The following is an 18,855-nucleotide window of genomic DNA, read 5'->3' as shown; positions in this document are numbered from 1 at the left end:
CTCAATTCCTCTCCAAGCCCAGTGTCTCATATAGCTTAAACATAAACTTTAACTGGAGACCGTTCAGTGTGGTTGGACCTTGCACAATGTTAAAAAGTCAGAATGTGACATTCAAAGGAAACTTATAGCCATAAAGTATGACTGAATATAAAAAACATAGTAAAATAGCATGCTGTATGGGATATTAAAATGGAAACACCTAAAGTCTTGTAACACTTGTTCATTAAGTTGTTGTATAATTAAGACACCACTTGTGCTCCATTTTTCTCCAGGTCGTCCGTCTGTCTAACATTGTGTATCACCACACTGAACATATCCACCATGCCCCCCCCCCCAGTGCATTTCACACAACACACTCCCTCCATCAATCAGAAAACATGCACCGCTATAGATTCCACCCCTCCCACTCCCTTCACCACAAACAAAATAATCATCGCTTTAAAAACAACTGCAAAAGAACAAAACATTCAAGTACCTGTTTGTCATATGGCACCAAGAGCAAGTGTACCACAGGAACGTTAACCAGCCAGCAATCTCCGTTTGGCCTTCTCTCTAATACTTTACACTTTAGAAAGCAGAAGGAATTTGCCATTAAATGATTTTAAAAAGTGTGTTTTTGTTTACATTTTCAAGCTTCAAATCAACCTAAGGAAAAGAACACACAAAGTATGCGTACCTATCTTATGCACACATTTGGTTAAAAAAAAGTTTCCATAAAAACAGGTTTTTCTCATCAATATTGTTTCATTTGTAAGTGCATATCAATGCAAGTCCACGAAGGTAGCAGTGGGAAAAACTAAGGACAGCATTTTCAAGACACTGTGAGCATATCTCAGGGTTTACAGTCCGGTTTCTTTGTTCATCATCGTCCCTCCGTTACTTTATACAGTGAAATACCAAAAAAGCATTTTTCTCTCCCAATATGCAGATATAGTTTCATGCTTACCCCGTTACTTTTAATATCCCCAAAAACATGAAGCACAAAAGAGAAATATTCCAAATGAAATTTTTAAAAAAGGCTTTTTTTTTTTTTTTTTTTTTTTTGTTTTAAACAAGCAGGATATTAGAGCAACAGTAAAGGCAAGTTGTAGTATGAGTGTAATGTGCCGTGTGTGTGTGTGTGTGTGTGTGTGTGTGTGTGTGTGTGCATGTGTTGATGATAGAGAGGGAAAAGGAAAGTTAGGTTGTAAAACTTCTACCCTCACAGCCTGTCTTTGGAACGCCGCTGTGTTGGAACAATTTTAGTGCATGCCTTTGATTTCTTTTGGTCTACACACACAAACACATGCTCAGAAATGCACCCACACTGACAACACATCTGTTTGGCCACAATTAATACCCTGGTTAGGAATTTAAATGAATAAACAAATAAAATTCATATATATATATATATATATATATATATATATATATATATATATATATATATATATATATATATATATATATATATATATATATATATATATATATATATATATGAATTTAATATAGAATTTCTTATCTCTATATTCTAAACAGCAGGCTCAAAGCTAATGATTCTGTCTTGTGAGTGACAGCAGTCTTTTCAGGACCTGAAGGACAAAAAAAAGCCCCAAAAAAAAGGGCGACAGAAAGGAAATGTGGCAAACTGTTACATCATTTAAGAGATGATAGAAGAAGAAATTAAGCAGAGACGTGCGAGAAGAGTCACACTTGAGTTTAATGCAACTGCAGCGAAGCACACCAGTCCGTCTTCCGTTTTAATACAGATGTGCCAAAGTGAAATTGTTAACCAGTCATTAAGGTTCTCCCGTGTTCAGATGTGGAGACTCAGGAAATTGGCTTTCAGGCCCCAAATCTGAGGCTTTAACCCAGAGGTCGTTGGATAGTAAGGACTTCAAGAGCTTTAAATCTGGGATATTTTGTGAGGCCAGCAAGCCAGGTGATAACATAGATGAAGGTTTGGGCCCTGTTGGAGGACCAGTAATGCCCAGAACCCCTGAGACTCAACTGGACTCTAGCTTATAGAGGAGTTGCAAGCTTGTGTGGTCGATTAACTCCAAGTCAGATGCAAGAATGTTTACACTTCAAACAAATAATGCCGCAAATCACTTCAGCCATTTCAGCGTCTTGCAAGCAAGTGGCTGGTTTTCAGTAATGACTGGCTGGCTGTAGAGTTGTGTGGTCCTCCCTTCTCTCTCTCTGGTCTGAGCAAGGCACCATAAAGTCCAAATGTTTTCAGAGTAAGTATGCTCCCATGTCTCCATCAATCCACAACAGAAACAGCCATCACAAAGAAAAGAAGGGGCAAGAGGAACTGTGCTTCTTCGTGTCTCCTTTCTTTTTGGATTATACATGTTGTTCTGTAGTGCAGCTTTCCCCCTAATTAGTTCATAAAAAGAACCAAGAAAATCTCATATGCACTTTTACACATTAGGTGCATTTTAAAACAAGGATTTCTGTTTTGATTCATCTCTCAGTGAGGGGGAAGGGAGAAAAAAAAATCCCAGTGAAATTAAAAGATGAGTTTGATTGTGATCTCATGTGGAATAGTGGTCCTGTTGCTTTTTATTTTGGGGGATCAGGCAGTTGTGCTGGAGAGCTACCAGTGGCACTCCAAATCCGCTCCACTCTGCAAGAGGAAAGCCAAGAGAGAGGAAACAGCAACAGAGGGGGAGAGGGAGAAATGAGAGGAAATAAAAACAAGAGAGAGGAGGGACAGCAGGGTAACAGAGCAGGAGAAAAAGAAGGGATGTTAGAAAAAGTAGAAAATATCACGTCATATTCACTGATCATTTCACCCCCAATCTGGACTTCAAGGCATGGTTTTCCTATAAACAACACACCGGAAACAAATTAACAAATGAAATAAAGTTACAAAAGTAATTACAACAGTAATTTAAGCCAGGGCAGACTTTCAACCTCACTTTGTAGATTCTTCCTGTGATGAAAAAAACAAACAAACAAACACCAACATAATTCACTGGACGTTGCCTTATTGCAGGGACTGACACAGAAACAGAGACTGTCGAATGCTTGCGTGCAGCTGCTGAGAGACTGAGTGAGACAGCGATGCATGCGTGTAGGGCCAGTGCATGCGTGTTTGTGTTCTGTGATGCAATGTGAGACAAGGATGGACGGGACCAGAAACACCTTACCAATCTTCCTCAGAGTCCACACAATCATGTCTACACACATACACACACAGACACACCTTAAACTCTAAATGGAGCTCCACATGCTAAAGAGTATACCAGAGCAGGGAGTAGAGACTGACAAAAGGTGTGACAGAGGAATATGCCTTGCAGGTCACCACTTACATGCCTGGAAGATTGTGTGTTTGTGTGTGTGTGGTTGTATGCATGAGGGGTTGGAAGAAGGGGGTGGGGGTGGAACAGTTATATATGTGATCACTTACCAAATGAAACAGGAGGGCTGCTTTAATCAGAGGGTGAACACACAGTTAGACATATTGATACATCCCTTATCAATGTGTGTGAGTGTAGGTGTGAATTTTTAACTACACACCATTTTCACTTACAGTACATGCTGAGCTACGTAGAGTAAAATCAGCACATTTTGTGCAACTATAATACAAAGATGTTTTTTTCCTGCTAGTAGCCTTATATAGGGTTAAATCGCTGTCAAGTAAGGAATATCTTTTCATGTATGTAAACGTATGTGCAAAGCGGACAATAACTAAATCTTCAAAGACAACAATTTGAGGCAAACATCACCCCCAGTTACAAGCTGCTAAACAAACACACTGCTCCCCGATAAAAATGTAGTAATTTCCATCAAAAGCAGACACAGACACACACACATGAACACACACGAACACACCAGGCTGTGGTGTACAATGGAAAGCTAATGATTCTGAAAGCTGTCAAAATGTCACCCTCTGATCTGTCCTTTAAAAAGCACATCCACACACCCATCAGCCACAACATTAATACCAACAGGTGAGCAGCATTGCTTGTCTTCTTCTAATTCAGTGTCTTGCTGAGAAACTTTACATTTAGTCATTTATATGCATATTAATATTTAAGTCCAACTCTGATGAAACTCATTTGTACTTTATGAATTATATCTGAATGTTTTTTTTTTGTGTGTTGCAAAGAATATCTTGGTACAAAATCCAGCTATGACTGAACATTTCTGCCTTAAATCACCATGCTGGCTGCAGAATAAAGCTTAGCAGTTTATATGCTTAAAACATGAAGGGAGCAATGAAACAATAAGCCAGCAGGCTAGCAGGACAGGTTCGCCAAAGCTGGGTGAGGAGGACAGATGCAATGTCGAGTAGGGAGGCAGCCAAGGCTCAGACAGCCCATAGGAAGCTGAAAAGTTACTTAACTTCCTCAGATGGTTCCATTTCTACACTATAAACACAATTTTGAGGAATTCTTACATTTTTAAAGATTTAAACAGCTACCACAGTGGGACTTTGATATTACTACTATGTGAAGCTTGTTGAAGGCCAAACAACCTCCACAGCAACGATAACAGCACAGCTGCCTAAAAGAACCACGTCCTTAGGATCAGCTTGTAGAGCAGGGCAAAAAAAAAAAAAAAAAAAAGACAGACAGCTATGGTCTGGCTTTCCGCTTCTTAGATCTGGATGTAAGTGTCATACACTAAGTGAGAAAAAGAGCAATCCACACGGTCCGAGACCAACAATCCACCAAAAAGATCAAGATCCACTGAAATTGTCCAATAGCAATTCTCTCTGGGAGATGTTTCTCATGTTGTGGCTGATCAGCGTTATGTGCCACAACCATCCATACGCTATAATAAAAGAAGGTATCAGGAGCACACATCATAAGGTAAAGTAAATGTGACTGATGTGAAGTCATGTGCAGGACAGACCTCTGGCAAGCCCAGGAGAGTATTTCCACAAATTCCCACACATACCCCCCCCGCCGCCCCCCCAACCAAAAAGGAAACTGGGAATGCTGCGTAAAAGATAAAACATAATGTAATGACTTGCAAATGTCTGAAAACCCACACTTTTCCCAAAAGTGACAAATGAGTTGATCAGTGAGACTGCTGCTTCTGGATTTTTTGTTTCATCATTTGCCCAATGTTTTCCAAAAGTTTCTCTAGTTGTCCCACAATATTTAGATGCAGTTTGTCGCAGATTGGTGAGTCTGTGGTTATCTTAACATCCGACAAACTCTCTGAAATGCTCCCTTTAGCCTTTATCCCCAGTCCTGTTACTGACCTTTTGCCCATTAACCCAATTATCGAATGCCCCTGCAGTTATTTATGATTTGTGGCAAACACTTAAGATGTGTTGCTGCCATCATTTCCAAGCAATTCTTATTTTACCATGAAATGGTAAAATGTCTCAGTTACAGCATCTGAAATGTTGTTTATGTTCTTTTGGGAAAAAAACAGAAGTTTATGAGATTTCCAAATCAGTGTATTTTTCTTACATTTTACACAGCATAGGTTTTAATTAAATATGACTTATGTGAGACAAAATACTAAGAATTATGATTTTTGTTGTCAAAACTCAAATATGAAAGACAAACTAAGGAAACAAATGACTGCTAAATCATGTTATGCAGCCTCAGATCTCAGCATGGAACTCATGTGAGTACTGTGTATAAATGGATCAAAGATAATATTCTTCACATAAAATGATACTCACCCCATCTTCCTCCTTGTATGGGTTCAGACGGTTGTATACTGCTTCGATAACTTTTCGCCTGAAAGGAGAATGTAAAGGCAAAATTGTTATCAGGCCTTTTCACATCAGTTTAAATATTTAAATTATTACAACTAACTTAGAAATATCAAGTTACGACACAGGCTCTGGATATAAAGCAGGCAACAATGATGTAAAAATACCTATGGCTTTATTCTACTTCACAACATACAACTCTCCACAGCTTCAAATCATGGTGCATTTAATGTATCCTTAAAATACGGGAAAGTTCAAAATCTTCTTTTTTTTTAAATATCTTTTTTAAATCTTTTCTATCAACAGCAGATTTTTACTAGTAATCTATTTTAACTAATTTTTACTAGTTATCCAGTTTACTCATAGAAATGGTCTACAGGTACTTTGTTTTCTGCTAAACTGAGAAATCTGATGGCTTGCTGTGGAAATGGGAGGTAATGTGGAGACAAGTGGCTCAGTCCACCCTCCATAAAACCTACTGCTTTAAAAATAGTTGACACTGTGGGGTTGAGAGAGAGCTATTGTTTGGAATTTCTGTTATTTTGGTCTAAAAATGTAATTACATTAAGACCTTAGGGAACTGTGTCCCCTGGTAGAAAAGGGGCGTAAAATTGCTCCGTTAAAATATTGTTATCCTTACTTGCTGGCAAGACCACCCCCTGGTGGCAGAGGGGGCATGCCACTGTCAGTAGACAGGTTCCTCATCACTGCTACCAGGTCTGGGAACCCGTCCTCCCCCGGCCGAGACAGCATCTCTAAAAACAAACAGGAAAATGGGTTTCATAATAAGGTAACAGAACTGATAAAAGCCACAAAGTGTGGAAAGATAAGCGGCATGGAACAGAGCAGAGAAATAGAAATATGTTGGGGTTTTTTTTTTTAAAAGGAGAAACAAAGTGATGATGGAAACCAAACAAGTGAATCAGGGGCAATGAACATGTCTGGTAAAGAAGGATGGTGAAAGCATGAGACCTGCAGCTGAGATGGGAATGGCATGAAGCCAGGCCAATGTTAATCCAAAGCATTCCTCTCACTAGGTCCTGTTCTTTAAATAATATTAATAACAATAATCTTAACAAAAATTTAAAAAAAAAAAAAAAAAAAAAAAAAAAAATCACACCCTCTATTCTGTCTTCACATATAAGATGGGGCCTCAAGCTAAACAGCTACTCTACTTGACCTTAATAAAACTAAAATTCTAAGGTGCATTTCACCACCTCCTGGGAAGTTAAACCACTTTAACCTACTTTATGATCATATTTTGAGAACATGATCTCAACGTATTCTGTCCTCACATTACCTCTTTGTGTCACACCGTTCCTTTTTGAGGTCTTGCCATAGATATAAGTTTATGTTCTCATCTTGTAAATCACCAACGTGCTAGCCAACTGGTAAAAGGGCAAAAAAGGCAAATGCCTGAACAGCTGACAAGCCCTCGTTTTACATAAACCAACACTAACGAACAGAAAGACCAGAGCAGGGAATCCATCTAAACAAGACAGTGAATGTTTGTGAAGAAAGGAAAAGGAACAAATAAGTGAATAGAGAATAAAAAGGGAGATCCTTGCTAAAGTTGAAAAGGAGACTGTCATAGTGTCGTTCTTCTGTTCTGAGCTGGCATTAACTTGGCTGGTTTTACAATGGAGAACAGCAGAAACAGTTGAGAAAATACACATTCTCATATGATACACAGCTTCATCCAAAAGGATGCATCTAGCCTCAAACAAAAAATAAATAAAAGTAATAAAAAAACAAAACTGCAGGCCAGGAGAAGAAGAATAGTTGGAACAACAAACTTTCTATAAAGATGTTTAGATAAACAATAACATGTAATGGCAAGTAAAGAATATGATATTTTCATAATACACTGCAACCATTTCATTAACCGAGGTACTTATTCCCTCACTAAACACTAACGCAATTAAATTCCCCAAATAAACTGCAATGCACAAAGAATAATTATCCCTCAGCTGTTTGGACAAGAAACAGAAAGACTGATGAAAAAAAAAAAGCTTTTAGACATTCCACATTCTTAATGTGATTCAAATACAGTTAATATTGTTTCTTATTTTCTCTCCATTCATTTCTTCTCACCTTCTACTCGAGTCTCCAGATATTTGTTGAGTTCGGCTTCTCTCCTTACAGCTTCCTCTGATACTTTGGGAGCATTGGGCAAACACACTAGCACAATACTCATGTTATCCCGACTCCCCTAGGTTGGATGGTAACAGAAGAAACATAGATAACATTTATGAAATGGAATTACTTTGTGTAGAGCTCAAATAAAAAGTGCAAATGATTTCCTGGGAACAAGCGATTGAAATGTCTGCATCTCAATTTGCTGCTGTATTAGTAGACGATGTGCATATATGGACTGCTGCATTACTATTAAAAAAAAAAAAAAAAAGACAGAAGGTGAGGTTTCACTTTCTATTTGAACACCTGTCTATATTCAAATCTAATGCAAACTTCTTTAGAGTGGATATGATGATATGGCAATGTTAGTAGTTACCCCAGGAAAAGCATGCCACAATTATGTAAAACAATACAAACATACCTTGTGCAAGCAGGTGTCCACCACTTCATTGCAGACCTTCTCCAGATCATCACACACCTCAAGCCTTGACTTTACATACTCGCACAACTCCTCATTGGACATCACATCCCAGATGCCATCACAAGCCAAGATTACAAACTGATCCAGCTCTGGTGCTCGAACCATCACAAACACTTCTGGTTCGGGGCTAACCAGCTGCTCTGTGGGACCCTTGCCATCCACACACTTGTAGTCATAGTCCCCCAAAGCTCTTGATACCGCCAACGACCCATTAACCCTCTGAATCATCACTGAGCCTCCGGCATTTTGAATGCGCTCCCTCTCACGTGGATTGCAAGGCTTGTGGTCCAGTGTGGAGAAGCACACCTGTGAATTGCGGTACAGAACAGCTCGAGAATCCCCACAGTTGATGAAGAAGAAATGGTCTGGTGACAGAAGGATTCCTACTGCCGTGGAGCCACTGCGATCCATTCCATTTCGAAGATCAGAGAAGCTACGCATGTGCTCATCAATCCTCAGGAAGCCTGTCCGGATACCGGTTTTCACAGCTTCCACTGCAGGAGCAAGTGGTGCAGGAGAGTCACTGGCGGAGCTGTCTGATCCAACATGGGCACCCTGTGTACCTCCAGCTCCTAAGCTAGCGGTAATAATATGTTCTAAAAGGTGCTTGGAGCAGTAGTTGGCAACCTTTGATCCAGCATGACCATCGTACACGGCAAAAAAAGACCAGTCAGTCATACCAGGAGTCTGAAGTCCCAACACAGCTGTGTGAGCATCTTCCATCTCCACACGCCAGCCCTGCATGGAGCTAAGTCCATAGCGTAGGCCATTACCCTCACCATGAGAGTTGTGCTTCTCTGTTTTGGGCTTGTCCAGGAACGCACCCATGGCTCTGTCCTAGACGGACCCACTGCCAACTGTGGGAAAGAGAAAAAGACACAAGCAAGGAACAAAAGCATAAAGTCAGACACTAAAGAGTATTTTGATAACATACTGGATATTTCACTGTACAATAAGTGGATTTTCAGTAGTGAACACTCAGACACTAAAAGTAAAATATCAGCTGCAATGACATGCTTGTGATTTTCTTTGCATATGCCAACATGGTAAACGTGCTCCTGGTGGCACAAACTGTGGCTGGCAGTTGTAACTGACTTACTTTGGCTGTGCTGTCCTGTAAATCTTCGTTATCAGTAGCTCACATTTCAACAAAAAGGAACAAAAAAAAAATAGCTATTTCTTATATTTTATTTAGATGAATGTCTGAAAATGTAAACCCTGCAAAGATCTACCAGAGATTTGTTGTGAGAATGCGAAAGACCTGGACAGCTAGGCTCTTTCAGAGTGTGAGACGTTTTGCCCCCCCCCCCCCCCCCCCCTTGATACTGGCCTGAAGAAATAGTTTAACTAAACAGTAATCATAGCTCTGTATCCAGAAATAGCACATCCACTTTGGTTTATGTTTAAACAGAATAGGAGAAGCTTAAAAGCTTCTGTGGCCAGGCAGAACCGGCTACTAAAAGCATTAAACTCCTCAGAGTGTTCAAGATGATGATATTTGGCAGTAACTGCATTTGCATTAACTAAATGAACAACATTAGGCTGTTTGATAGAGACTAATTCTGTATCAACCTTGTGCCGACTGTGAATCATACGTGAACATATTCACTCTTATTTTCAGATTACTTATCAGGCTTTTTGGCCATGCCAAAGTAATTTTTAGCAAGTGCATAATATCTGAAAATATCATACACAATGCAGACATACTCATGGATTCAGTTTCTAACTGTTTGATATAAATTTATTGTCAAAACTTGGCAAAATCATACTCTCGTTGCCTATTTATACTAACGCAACTGAAGTGATTTCCGGCTGTATTAACTGATTACTGATATGAAATACATTATAATAAAAAACATGATAATGGATTAGATTTATATACCACTTGTCAAAGCACTTTACAGTGAATCCATCAATCACTCATTCATTCCCTCTACATTCATACTTTGTGATAGTGCAGCGACAACTGCTCCGAGGCAAAACGATTGGGGGGGGGGGGGGGGGGGAATAACCGATGGCAGTCAATTTGCGCCAACAGCCTCTCCGACCACCACCAAACATTATGAAGGGGTTATGAAGTGTCTTGCCCAAGGACACAACAACAGATTAACTGAAAGTGAAGTTAGTGAGACTCAAACCACCAACCTCCTGGTTACTGGACAATCTACTCAATCACGTGAACCACTGCTGCCCCAAACACTGATGTTGGCAAATAGAAAGAACTGACAACATCATCTGTTTCTCCAGCAATATGTTCACGCACAGCTGAATGGTGCCACCTAACCAATTGATGAAACAATGGGTTTAATGGTCCCATCTTGAAAACGCAATGTCACAATAGCTAATGGACAATCCCAATCTATATGTCAAGCAATTAGTCTTTAATGTAAAGTCACCTATCTCCGGCTACATAAAATATCCAAATCTACACTGGCAACATCACAAATTGCACCTAATCTTTCCCTCATATATTTCAATTGCAACCAAAACATGTCTTATTTTCCCCTCATATATTTCAATTGCAACCAAAAAATGTCTATCTTAATGCTGCTTTCACTCCACAGCATATATGTATGGTTATGATCTAAAAAAAAAAAAAAGTAACTGAGGAGAAACAAGATTCCTTGAAAGCACACTATTTTTTTTATTACAACTGCAAAGGAAATATACACAATACTGCGTGTGTTTGCATGACTTAGTTTGAGCCCTGTATTGACATAATAAAGGACTCACTGTGTGTGCAGTCTTCTCCTGTCTGCTGCCATGGATTAGTGACCATCACAACCTGCTCCTACAAATGTTTTAACTGCTCACACAACAGATCCACTGGTTTTGTGGCAGTTACCATCCTGTACTGGATATGTGTCAAGGTGTAAGAGCTGCCTTACTGTACTTTACTCTTCAGTCTTCCTCACTTCATTTGTTGATTATTTTCAATGCAGGAAAAGCTAGCCAAGAATAGGAGCTGTGGTCAGTGTTTTATTTAAACTGAGCATTTTTTATGACTATTTCTAAAGTATGTTCAAAGAACCTAAGCAATTGTATTAGTGTGGTCTATGGCTGGGCTATATGGCCAAAAAATAAAATCTCCCATTTTTTTTAAACCAAATCCGATTTCTGATTTTAATCTATTTTTTCCCCTTACTATAAAGAAAAAAAAGACAAATGTCAAAAATGATTCTTTTTCAAAAATGCTTTTATTGCAGTCAACCTAGAAGTTTACCTAAATTTGAAGTGCAACTAAACAAGCTGTTAAACAAGATTGTAAAAAGAGATGGCAGGCACTGCCACTGTAAACATTAGAAACAACATGTTTGCATTTAGTGTGTTTCCACTGTGAGATAGGTTTTAAGTTTTGATCATACATTTAAGAATAAGCCTCACTTCATCTGTGTAACTTTATTCTAAAATAAAAAACTGATAAATAAATAAAAATGCCTACTCTTGGAAGAAAAATAGTGATTCATTTTAGAGTATTTTGACATTAAATAGCCAAAACAATTTCCCACATTGGCAATGAGGTAATAAAAATGAATGTTTCTTTACATTTAACATGTGTTTAGAGAAAATTGACCTCTTTGATACAAAATACTATTTTTAAAAATTCATGAATGTTAATTAAAGCTATATTTCTAGCATACATGTATTATTACATTCTTGCTGTTTTTTGTTTAATTTACACATTTTTGGCAAGAAAGACAAGCCTGTCAACTGCATCTGGTTTCAGACCCCTGTGGCATGTGACAATGCCCCCTCCCACACTGAAAACCCTGCGTTTCCATTACACCTAGAACTGCGCAAAAACTAAATATCGCCATAAAAAACCGCTGCTATAAAAGTTTTTACAATCTCAAGAGGTGGTTTTTCAGACATTTCAATATAGAACTATATTGCAAAAGTGTAATGGAAACACTTTTCCATTACACTTCCAAACACAAATCTTCCAAACACAAATCTTAAATTCTTAAAGAAAGCGAGGGAGAAAAGCTTCGAAAGTCTGAAGCAAATTCTCCACAGTAAGTAGAAAACCCTAAAATAACGCTACGTGTTCACTTTGCATTAACTGCAATTTTTGAAAAATGTCACGAGAGAAACGAGATTTTACTAAACCTGATGCTAATGTGCTAAACATTGGAAACACCCGCAAATCACAATTGTTGTTAGTCGAAATGTACAAATATCATTTTTATTTTGCAAAAAAAATGTAATGGAAACACAGAGGGGACACTTGTTGTACGTTGCTAGCTGCCATGTTGTTGTGTTTATGCGTTTCTGTGGGTTCCAGCGGGAGTGCGCTGATGTCACAGAAGCCAAAAGGTGATGGCAGGGCAAAAAAAATCCCGATTTTCATAAAAAATAAATCTTCACAAACAGCAAATTCGAATTAATTGATTAAATCAAGTAATCGCCAAGCCCTAGTGTGGCCATGACAAACCAGATTATTTTTTTGAACAGAGAATATGCTCCAAGTGTGTAGCTTATATACACATTTGATTGATATCAAAGACCCAACAAGCACTTGCAGTCAAAAGCATGAAACTAATGACATGCAAAACAAATGTATTCATCCACAACATGCTATTCATCACTAAGCATTTATAAAAGCTATTTGCCAAATTACTAAAACAAACTGGCCTCTCAACTATGCAGCCACAGCATACATAATGTATAAAGGCAAGGATGACAATATTCATCAAATCAATCATGAAAAAAAAAACCCGAAGTAAAACAAATTTGTAACATATTCAATAATCCACTGATCTAATAAAAAAGAAAAATTACCAGCATCTATAACTCAGGGGAGTGACGTCAACAAGAGCCCTTTTTCTGTGTGGTTACACAGCTTGGAGTGGCAGCTGAGTGGCTTCCATAGCAATAAGTTGATGCTAGTCCTTACAGCATGTGACAAGAGGACTGCACGGCCATGCCAGTGTGTGTCCATGTGTTTGTGAACATTCATGAGGCAATGTAAGGAGTGCTGATGCATTGGATTTTTTTTAAGGCTAAAGGGTGTTAAAACGGATTTAGTCGTGCTACAAAAATCTTTCTGCTCAATTGCTACATACATGTGAGTTTTAATTCCGAATAAAAGTTAATTCTGCTTTAAACTGATGAAAAATGACCATGTAAACACTTAATTCCTAATGCAAATTTCTATTCGGAAATAAACTTAATTCTGATGTAAGTGGCTGGTTTATTCGCATTTTAATTCCGAACCATTTAGTTCCTCTGTTATGTAAATCTTAATTCCGCTCCAAGTTAATTCGCTTTGCGCATTGCCGTCACCTTGTCCTGTTTTGATGACGTGCGTTGTTTTGCCTCCCATCTTCAGTGGTCTATCTTTCTTCTCCTTCTCAGTTGCTGCAAAAAGTGTAGTAGTATGCCCATGTTGAGCTGGTACTTATAATAAAAATAGCGGCAAAACTGGTACTTATTATGTAGCTTTTACAAGTTACGACTGAAAAGACGAGAAACAGGGAGCCAACTTTGTTTATTTCCGGTATACGTCATACGTCACATGCACCCTCTGTCCAATCAGAACCCTTCCCAACCTGCTACTCTAAAGAGGAATTAAGTGAGGACGTGTTTCGTGTAAACCTTCATTATTTTCATGTAAAATCGTAGGAGAATATGTTCATTCTGAATTATTTAATTCCGAATGATTAATTAAAAAAAAAAGTTTAAAAAAAAAAAAAGTTTCCCTTCATACTGGAAAAATAAAAAAACATTAAAAACTTAGTTCAGTTTACTATGGTTGTCAGCAGCTGCTGCATTATAGATACAAACTATGATAACTACTCAAACACTGGTAAGGACTATGAAAATATTCCTGTGGTCTGAAACCACCTACGTCAAACATCAATATTATCTCTGAAAACAGAAGTGTCTTCAGGCACCATGATAAGCAAAGTCAAATGACCAACAAGTTTCATTTTAGGAGAAGAAAAAGAGAAAATTACTGTGCCACTTCTCCAAAATCAAACATGACCTAACTCCCATGAAGAGATAATGGCATTTAAACCAATTCTTAAAATGTGAGCTATACACTTATTTTATATCAAAGTTACAAACTTTTTTTAAACTATTTGTTTTCCTTAATCTGATTCTTTCAGTGAAAAAGTCAATCACCTTTTTGGAAAGATACTTTGAACTGAGTGGTTGGTATCTAAAGTGCAAATAATTCTGGTTTTAGAAAATCTTTTACAGACTGAAAATACATATTATACAACGAATGTTAGCGAATGAAAATAGGTCTTCAAGTAATATTCAAAATTATGATTGTAAACTGATATTTCACCAAGTTTACTACAGTGAAAATTGATGGAGTAGCCTAAAAATGCCAATGACGACCAAAATTTGCCGATTGTGTTTATTTAAATGTGTATATTCTCAGCTGTCATAAAGCAATAAAATAAGATGATTTTAATGAGACTGGGAAACTGCCAAAGCAATCATAACAAATACAGTGGGTTTTATCTATGACATGTGGTTTTGCACATATTTTTTCATTAATTTCGAGTTAAGATTTATTATTTATGCAATAGATAAGGATGATAGTCATAGTTTTCCAACCTGAAAGTTGGTCAATTCCAGGCTTCCTCTGACTATATGCCGAAGTGTCTTTGGGCAAGACAATGGACCCCATTTTGCCTCCTTGTTTGCTTATAACAATGTGGATGCGAATGATATGAGAAAGCACTTGTACAACAACAGAAGACCTATATGAATGGGTGAATTTGACACTTGTCACACTTTGTAAACGCCTCTTGAGTGATCAACATGTGACTAGAAAAGAACTAAGTACAGTCCATCAACCATTTACATTTTAAGCTGAAAAACACGAATACTGACAGTACTGGTAAATGATCAATTTCTCCTAACATGCTTGTCTTGCTCTTTCAGTCTGGGATCATCTTTCTGTCGATTAAGCATCCACTGTTGCATTTCCACTTATGATTAAGTTGATTTTTTTTTTATTTTTTTTTTAAAACTTGGTTGTGTTGCAAATTGTCCATACTTTTGATTCAGAGAATCAGGTTGACCAACAATGAAATTCTTGCTTTCTCTAAAATGAAGAGGGGCAACACTCTGATGACTCATCATGAAAGTAATATCAGAATCTGTCAATTTCCCAGAATAAGGGCTCTTTGAACATAATCCTTTTCAAAGCAATGGCGTCTGGAACTATGGACCAGTTATTTGACCAGACTGGAGTCTATCAGACCATGCCCAAAGAGGACGGAGAGTAAATGTGTCATGTTATACTAGACTGTGAGTGGTTTCTTGGCAACAAAAGCGCATGTGAGCGTGTATATACCTGCTCTCTGTCCAGAAGTCTGCCTGCCATTAATTTGTCTTCCAGGCATCAAAAGTTGACATATGATGAGGTGCAACAAGGAGAGTACTTATCACATGATAAATGGTTTAGGAGCAATACCTATGGGACAAACTGTAAAAGCCCATGCAAAGTGTTTGTGTAATATCCTAATTCTAAAATCTGAAACAGGGTTATCAGAAAATGTATCTGCAATTATCCCTAGTCTTTTTCTGTCCAGCCACATGCATACACTTTATCCATCTAACCTTCTTGATACAAACAAGAGTTCAGTTAACAGGGTATCTGAACATACATCTGGATGTGCAGGGAAAACAGTGAAAACAGATACCACCAAAAGAGTGGAGATAAATGTCTTTGGACAAGCCCATAGACTCACAGTAGTCAGAGACTAAAACAGCATGGCTAGAGCAGGATTTCACACAAGGGTGCCAACACAAACATGCCACTGATTATGCTGCCATTTCTGGAACACACTGTCACACAAAAACATTGCCAATTGCACAGCCACATCCACAACCCAATAAAAAATATCCACAACACAGCAGTAAAACAAGCTAAATCCTGTGGCGGTGTTTCATACATACAGAAGCAGAATACAACACAGACTAGCACCTTAAGTAAGCATAGTAGGAGTGGGAAAATCGAATTGAAAAATAGAAAATTGGGATTTTTTTTTGCTTCACATTTTTTTCCCCACTAAATAAAAATAATCCATTATAAGTTTTTGGTCATTTTTATTGTTTTTATTGATCTTTTAACTTGTCATTTTGGGCATTATAGCAGCAGAATAATGGTCTGGCTACTGTGTTGTTTTTTCCTCATTTAAATTAAGTAAAATGACGAGAAAAAAAAGTTTTATATATTTATTTTGTTTTTAATCTACAAAAAATCAGCAATATCGAAGAATTATGAGAATAACAATTTATGTCGAATTGGCACCCAAAAAAATCGGAATCGAATCGGGACAAAACCATATAGTCACCACCCTAAAGCATGGGCTATATTTAATTACAGTACAAACTGATTACAGGATTGTTATTTCTCAGTGATGGTACAGAGTTGGTTTGGATTAAGAGTCTACTATATGGACCTCTTATTGAGAAACTATATACCGAACAAACAGCCATCAAGATCATTTAAACACCTCCACACTTGTTGCAAACATTTGTAGACCAGATTTATGAAGAAAAAACATCACTGCATGCATCATGCCCAAAAAAAAATTAATTAAATGCCATTTTTTTCACTTATCAACGTTCGTTAACTGTGTTAGTATCTTTCATGTTTATTTTTAAAACGCAAAGGTTGATACAGTAGTTTAATTTATGCACAACATTATAATGTAACTGACTTAAAATGATAACATGCAACAACAAGCAACGTCAACTTCTCCAAGTGGGACATATTAACAAGCGTTACATTAGCATTGCCAATATAATAACCATGCCCACAAATACAGAGAAATAACTACAATTCACGACTCTGATCCATAATAAACATTTGGTTAAGAGTCTGCGATTCTTAAATTAACATGAGGCCACTTACATGACATACATGATAAGCAGCTAGCGAAGTTAACAAAGTGCTGTCTAATGTTGAACGTTAGCGGCTGACCAACCGGTGTCGTTGCTTGTTGGAAGGACTTGGCGTTACTTACGTTGTATGAAACGAACTGTCTCAATCTCTCCTCCTTGTTGTGCTTAGAGTAAAATAAAGCAGATGTGCTGGTTTAAGACTGGTTACTGCTGGCAGCTGCTTTCGATTCTCGGCCCCTTGGTCGTCAGCTAGCTTTGATTGGGCTAGCTAGCATTTCACACGGTAAGTTCTCCTTTCAGCATATCTCTGCAGCGGAATAAGGCTTTTATATACATGTTTGGGTCTTTAAATATAGGGAGCTACAAATCAAGAACTCAAACGATGACTGTCGGTAGGGGGAAAAACCTTCGAGAAGGCAGAGTGTATCTATGATTTTGACAGCAAGCTAATTTTTTGGCTAAAGCTACACGTACGAGGCAGATGACGTACCATTTCAGTATTTACTTTAGGGGAGGAGCCAGTTTGTTTCTCTCCGCTATGATTGGACAGGAGCATATTCAGAACTCAGCAATGACTGGTCAAATATTAGGTCAATCAAATATAAATTTTTATAATATGATAATGTAGATGTTGAAAGGACAGTAGGACTTTTCTAAATCTAAACTTTAACATTTAGATTTAGGCTGAGAGTCTTTTTTGTATCGATTGGGTGTTTTTTGTTTGTTGGTTTCTTTTTCTAAAGCTATCACCCCCATTTATTTAAGTATTTGAGCTGCAACAGTGCAAAGTGCAGGGGATATATGAGTTTGTGTCATCTGTGTAAAAAAAAAAACCGAAAACAGGAAGCAATTGCCAGGGCAGATTTAGTTTTGGCTGCAATACACACACACACACACACACACACACACACACACACACACACACACACACACACACATATATATATATATATATATATATATATATATATATATATATATATATATATATATATATATATATATATATATATATATATATATATATCAAGTATATGTTGATAAATAGATATAGGTAAAAATATAAATACAATGAGTAAAACCTAGAAGAATTCTCACATTTAATGTCCCTTTTCCTTATTCTCTCCTATATATATGTATAAATAACTTTAAATATATTCATTTTAGGTGTTATTTTCCATCTTTTATGGATATTTTATATTTCTTTCATTTCCATCTTCATTCTATACTGATTCTGTGCAAGCAGTTATTTTTACATTAATATTCACCAGTACAGAGTAATTTATATATTTATATCCATTTAATTTCCTAAGGCGGTTCATACTTTTATTTACACCTGCGACAACAATTCCAACTTCTAAATTTAATACAAAATATTTAATTTACCCTGTAATGTTCAGTTCAAGCCAGCAGACTGAGCCATTTATTAGTGGTCATGATAAGAGGGTGCAGATTGTTTTACGTCGTCACGTTGGTGTAGTCGCAATAGTATGAAGTGTGTTTTTTTTTTTTGTTTTTTTTTTTTTTTAAAAAAGGTACAAGTTAAGCAATAAAGAATGCTCATGAAGTTCCGTCTCTTGAGTTCATTTCAATCTTAGCAGGTCCCATTGAGCATCACAGCCACAAAGGTGCTTGTTTAGTCTGTTTGATAAAAGCATGTGTTCAAGTTTTACAGTTGCCATTCCATTTTTTA

General features: G+C 37.4%; 1 protein-coding gene across 1 annotated transcript; it reads right to left on the bottom strand.

Moving 5' to 3' along the window:
- Positions 1-1,526: 1,526 nt before the first annotated feature.
- On the bottom strand, positions 1,527-17,527 carry ppm1ba (protein phosphatase, Mg2+/Mn2+ dependent, 1Ba). Its single transcript, XM_079248378.1, has 6 exons — positions 17,285-17,527; positions 8,229-9,145; positions 7,766-7,883; positions 6,312-6,426; positions 5,639-5,696; positions 1,527-2,614 (listed from the first exon to the last, which is right to left on the bottom strand). The coding sequence occupies exons 2-6, from the start codon at positions 9,114-9,116 to the stop codon at positions 2,585-2,587; spliced, it is 1,209 nt and encodes a 402-aa protein (XP_079104504.1). The 5' UTR covers positions 9,117-9,145; positions 17,285-17,527; the 3' UTR covers positions 1,527-2,584.
- Between the last annotated feature and the right edge of the window lie 1,328 nt (positions 17,528-18,855).

The sequence above is a fragment of the Telmatherina bonti genome (assembly GCF_933228915.1).
Source record: "Telmatherina bonti genome assembly, chromosome: 11".
Taxonomy (NCBI): domain Eukaryota; kingdom Metazoa; phylum Chordata; class Actinopteri; order Atheriniformes; family Telmatherinidae; genus Telmatherina; species Telmatherina bonti.
This window is presented reverse-complemented; position numbering and strand designations above follow the sequence as displayed.

Bases quoted from the DNA above. Each gene is read 5' to 3' on its own strand.
- ppm1ba (XM_079248378.1), bottom strand. From the start codon at position 9,116: ATGGGTGCGTTCCTGGACAAGCCCAAAACAGAGAAGCACAACTCTCAT. The intron at 6,427-7,765 runs GTGAGAAGAAAT...GTTTGTTTTTAG, and splicing joins TCTGGAGACTCGAGTAGAAG to AGATGCTGTCTCGGCCGGGG. The intron at 2,615-5,638 runs GTGAGTATCATT...TTCCTCTTGCAG, and splicing joins CATACAAGGAGGAAGATGGG to AGTGGAGCGGATTTGGAGTG.